General features: G+C 38.2%; 1 protein-coding gene across 2 annotated transcripts in view; it reads left to right on the forward strand.

Annotated features, from left to right (window-relative positions):
* Window positions 1–5,659, forward strand: part of LOC109540182 (syntaxin-binding protein 5) — a gene marked incomplete at its 3' end in the record, with an annotated part of 66,847 nt that overhangs the window by 46,637 nt on the left and 14,551 nt on the right. For both annotated transcript variants that reach the window (XM_048668667.1, XM_048668668.1), the window contains 1 exon segment: window positions 5,341–5,457. In XM_048668667.1, the coding sequence (XP_048524624.1) occupies window positions 5,341–5,457 (117 nt within the window).

Below are 5,659 nucleotides of genomic sequence, written 5' to 3' on the forward strand. Positions count from 1 at the left end.
ATTGAATAAACAAGGCAAGCGGAGGAGTCAGGAAGGATTTTACTGGGTAAACATCTTGGCTGGAATCTCACAAAACCCAGAACTGCAGCTCTATCGCGGAACTCACCCCATGTACAATTGGATGTGATGTAGTTGTGCTGAAACCCTTATGCCCGGTTGCACCGTTTGACTAAACAGTGATTAAAAATTTAATCGTCGTTTAGTTTGAAAAATGTGTTGTACCGTCGCTTAACCACTGTTTTGTGTATTCTAAGCAACGATTATATTAACCGGCACTTTTTGGCTGATTAACGCCCGATTAGGGACCGTTTAGTATATTTCCTTGTTTTTTTTAATTACGGGTGACAGTGGCTATGGTCTTAGATCCTATTTGTTAGCCCCTTTAGTTAATCCTGCAACAAGAGCCGAAAGGTTATACAATAAGTCCCATATCCGAACAGGGAACGTGATCAAAAGATGTTTTGGAGTTTGGAGAAGAAGGTTTCCCGTTTTGGTGTATGGCTTGAGAGTAAAACTGGAGACCGCAATGCACATTATTTCGGCAACTGCAGTTCTATATAATATGGCAAAAAATATGGGTGAAGAAGATCCTCTTTTGCTTGCAGATATTAATGAGGAGCTACACCTTAACAAACACCCGGTTTAATGTCAAGGGAGATTAAGTTTTTTTTTTATTTCAATTTGAAAAACTTATAATTGAAGCTTTCGCTTTCTTTCACATTCAATCATTAACAATTCCTCTTCCAATTTATTTTTCTGCAAATCTGCTAGTTCTAGACGTTTATCAAGCAGTTGGTCGTACTTTTCAGCTATTTCAAACCTTGTTAGAGCTTTGATTTGCATTGTTAGTCGACGTCTAGTACATGCTAGTACAGAAGTTAGTAGCATAGAACAAGGCTTATATATATATATTATATCTTATAGGTCAGTAGTACACAATAACAGAGACAAGTACTTGTCTCTGCACCTTTGAATATAAAACTAACTTAGTTTTATTTAGTTAGTTTTATATTCAAAGCTCTGCACAATAAAATATAACATAACCAATATATTACTGGCCGCGTTGCTGCGAAAGATCATGTGAAATAAAATTCGATAATCATGAAGATAGCAACATAAGCCAAAAAAGCGGAGATGCCATAGTGATTCTCTGATTAACTAACAGACGATTAGTTTGCGACGGTGCAATGCATTTTTTTTAAACGCCGGTTAAGATATAATCAGTGTTTAAAGCGAAAACGGTGCATCCGGGGGTTAAAATATCTAGCACAAACTGAGTTTCAGGCGTTAAACTGGTTTAAGGTCGCTTGATGAAAATGGGCCTTAGACTAGTGTATGAGTAACGGATCCGAAGTAACGAGTCGTTACGAGTATGCGAAAGTAACCGAATCTAACACCACTGTTTTGGTAGCTTCGTCCCATATCAGTCATGTTGATTTTCGTTCAATTCATGGACGGACATACGCGCTCAGATTTATTTATTCGGAATACATACGAGCGTAGCTGAGTACGCTCGTCTACGCTCGCTTGTATTTGTGTGCCTCTAAACTGGTAGATCTGGACGTTTGCCGACCTCATATTTTAAGTCACGTTTAATGTAAATATACATAATTTGTTCACTTCTTCTCCTATTAGCTGGCATCGTTTCAACCTTTCATTCTACTCACTTCAATCACCTACTCTTAATGGCTCCCTACTCTGCTCTCTTTAACTGGTAGTTTGCGTTTTAACAGGATTTTTAGCGTTTTCCTGAAGTATAGTAGACTCACTTCATGTTAACTTTCTGGTCTCTTTAGTAGTTTCAGTGTAATATTTAGCATTTCAACTTTCCTAATTCAGTAACTGTACTCTTTGCGTAGAACTAGGATCATTTTCAATAGGCAATAGCAGTACAACTGTAGCACGTAAAAGGTTTCAAAACGTAAAACGTTCATTCTAGAATGCCATTCTTCGGTTTATCACTCAGTAGTTGAACACACATTAGCCCAAACTTTACTTAGATATTTTAGGATTGACTTTCTAGTTGTTTAGATTGGTTTTGTTGGAAAATTCTGACTTTTTCATTTAGAACTTTGCGAATGCCATCAAATACAGGGTGATTTCAATTATGTGCTAGCAACAGAGCAAAAAACCTACGGTTTTCAGCACTTGTGCATACCTGGCAGTTCAAGTGTTGTGCAGTGTATTATGCAGCTTTTCAGGCTGTCCCGGACTTGATTTTGCACGATTATTTCCGCCACAAAGGGAAAGAGCAATTTTGTATGAAAAAAATGCGGTCTTTAGCCCGAAAAGTTGAATTTTATATTTAAATAAATTTGAACATTTTTACAATCTGCCCTGTGCTACTAAGGCACTTTTCTTGAAAGACCAAAAGTTTGGGAATTTGCAGAAAATCAATGGGCGTTCTGATTGTAAATAAGTTCAGTTTCTTGGCCGATATCGAACAATTGCAGGTTGGTTGATTTTTCTTGGGAATTCGGTCTGGGCAGTGGTGAAGAAAAAGAAAAACTTTTTTAGCTACCAAGCTTTCGGCAATTTATTGTCGCCTTCCTCAGGTAGCACCCTGAGGAAGGGGCGACAATATGCTAGCTAGCTAAAAATGCTAGCTAAAAAAGTTTTTCTTTTTCTTCACCACTGCCCAGACCGAATTTCCAAGACAAATCAAATATCCTGCAATTGTTCTGATTTTAGTCATTTTTTCTGCTTAAAAGCGCTCAACCCTTCTCTACAAAATCGCAAAATCGAGTCGTGATATTTGCACTCACGGACAATTTACGAATTTTTTGCAGAGACTTCTTAATTCGAGGTGGTAAATTTGAAAAGTTTCTGAAAATTTACGGGTTCTCTTGTTAGACTGAATTTTTTGTTGCGGAAGCGCAAAAGTTTTCTCGATAGTCTCCCAAGTTATGAATTTTATATCTGGACATGTTTGAAAATTAGGAATTTTTACAATGCGGCCTGCGCTAACGCGACATTTTTCCAGAATGACCAAAATTTTGAGATTTTGCAGAGAATCAATCATTTATGTTTTCTGCCTAAAATCACGAAAAAATATTTACAACCACCGTCAATTTACCAGGTTTTTTGATTGCACCCTTCTATTCAAGGACTTTTTTTGGTTCGCGCTTCCCAACTTTTGAACTCTATATTTCCATACGTTTGAAAGTTACAGTTTTTCCGAAATTGTTTCTTCCGGATGCCGACTTCAACATACTCAAAGGCCACCAAAGCGCTAGGCAGAGTTTTTCATACAAAAAAAAAACAAAAAACTGCACTTTGAATCACGATGTATTTTTCCAATGTACCGGAATTTTAAATAATTTTTTCTACTCTGTACGAAAGCTGTTGAAATAATTTCAGGGTGCTACCTGAGGAAGGCGACAATAAATTGCCGAAAGCTTGGTAGCTAAAAAAGTTTTTCTTTTTCTTCACCACTGCCCAGACCGAATTTCCAAGACAAATCAAATATCTTGCACTTGTTCTGATTTTAGTAATTTTTTCTGCATAAACGCGCTTTGCAAAAATTTGCACTCACGGTCAATTTACCAATTTTTTTATGCGCCCTTTATTCACAGAGTTTGAGATGGCAAATTTGAAAATTTTCTGTAAAATTTACGGGCATTCTTGTGAGATTGAAATTTTTTGTTGCGGAAGCGCAAAAGTTTTCGTGATAATCTCCGAAATTTTCAATTTTATATCTGGAAAATTAGGAATTTTTACAATGCAGGCACGCATTAACGTAGGCCGTTAACGCGACTCTTTTCCTGAATGACCAAAATTGTGAGATTTTGCAGAAAATCAATCATTTATGTTTCCTGCCTAAAATCACAAAATGACGAAAAACTATTTACAACTACCGTCAATTTGCCAGTTTTTTTAAATTCCACCCTTTTATTCAGCGACTTTTTTTTGGTTTGCGCTTCCCAACTTTTGAACTTTATATTTCCATACGTTTGAAAGTTACAGTTTTTCCGAAATTGTTTCTTCCGGACTTCAACATACTCAAAGGCCATCGACGCGCTAGGCAGAGTTGTTCATACAAAAAAAAGCAAAAACTGCACTTTGAATCACGATGTATTTTTTCCAATGTACCGGAATTTTAAATATTTTTTTCTCCTCTGTACAAAAGCTGTCGAAATAATTTCTCTAACATTCAATTCCAGCTGCTAGACAAAATTTCTATTTGCAATTCAGAGCGAAAATCACCTGAACCTCCAGGTATCCAACTGCAATTAATATACAGGGTGAACAAGTAGAATGGAACGAATTCTACTTTCAGCTGCTTGTGCCAAGAACAATTAGACCAGTTACACAGTCAACACCCTGTTGAAAATTCTCGAGCCAATTTTGTGAAGTTTTCATCAATTCGCTGTTCGTTCTGAAAATGCAGCGCCTTGAAACTTTTCACTTCCTTCCTCACCAGTGAGCCACCATTACTTAGCTGAGCATGACACACACGGCATTTCTTTGGTGACTAAATGTACTTCCAAATCTGTAATCTTTTCCTATCTGTGCCAGATCTGATCTTCCCTTTATTTGCTTTCTGGCAACTGTGAATAGACGCGCGCTTGTTGCTCAAACCCACTGAATCCTCCTCTCGCTTAATGCTGTTGGAAAGCAAGTAAATCACCCTTGTAACTGTTGAATGTTCAATGTTCTGCACTTTGGTGTCCACTGTTTATATGTTTTTTTTGGGCCAGTTGCGAAGGTTCAGTTCAGCGCGTTCGAAATTTAAGAAAAAATCAATTATGACCATCTGGTAAAATCCATGTGATGTGCTTTGCACGACCCCCCTGGTAACCACCTGTATTAACTCGCTTTATCGTTTCTGTTCCTTTACTTTTCTGTTTGATTAGTTTTGTATTTTTCTTCAACCAAATGGAAATACCCGAGCAAAACGTTATATCTTGCATGGCCTTGAGTAATTCGTTTTTTGTTTACCGTCCGAAGCCCAGCAGGACGTTGAAATGTCCATCATAAAATGCTCCTGCTGCAGCTTTTTAATTTACAGTCAAGCTGAGCTGGGAAGCGATCAAAACCCCCCCGGCCAATTTAAATCAAGTTGATATTACTGCTATTGCTAACTTGCATGCAAAGGCTTTCTGATCCGATTTAACGGCTTTCTTACAGTTGTACAATGGATCTTATCCAAGCTTTTGCTTCGGCAGTAGTTTGCATGTGCACAAACCTGTAGACACCTTGTTAATGGACAGTCTTGGGCTTTGGACGATCAGTCTCTGTCCTAAAACTAGCTTCCAGTCTGTCCTTAGCAATGACTAGCGGCATGCAATGTTTAATCGTGTGGACTAATGACTCTTTTTGTCTCTATGGGTCGGGTAGACAAGCTGGACAGCAGTTTCTCGCGATCCAGATCCAGCTCGATGAGCAGCCTGGAAAACATCACCTCCGAGGCGGTTCAGTGCTTGGTGTTTGCCGACTCCTACACGAGAAAGTCAGGTAGGTGAATCAAACCGTTACCACCGAAATCAAGAAGGCCCACTGGCTGAAGTGTGACGTCACTTAAACTAGTCCGACCAGGCATAACGCGTAGCGGAGTATATGATGGATCAACTGTACGAATATGAATATTTTAGACAAAAATAATGTCTTCAGGAATCAATATGCTTTTTACATTGTTTGATTTAAATGATTAGCCAGC

This window comes from Dendroctonus ponderosae, unplaced genomic scaffold (assembly GCF_020466585.1).
Source record: "Dendroctonus ponderosae isolate FM_Combo_2020 unplaced genomic scaffold, Dpon_F_20191213v2 Dpon_F_20191213_7, whole genome shotgun sequence".
NCBI lineage: Eukaryota > Metazoa > Arthropoda > Insecta > Coleoptera > Curculionidae > Dendroctonus > Dendroctonus ponderosae.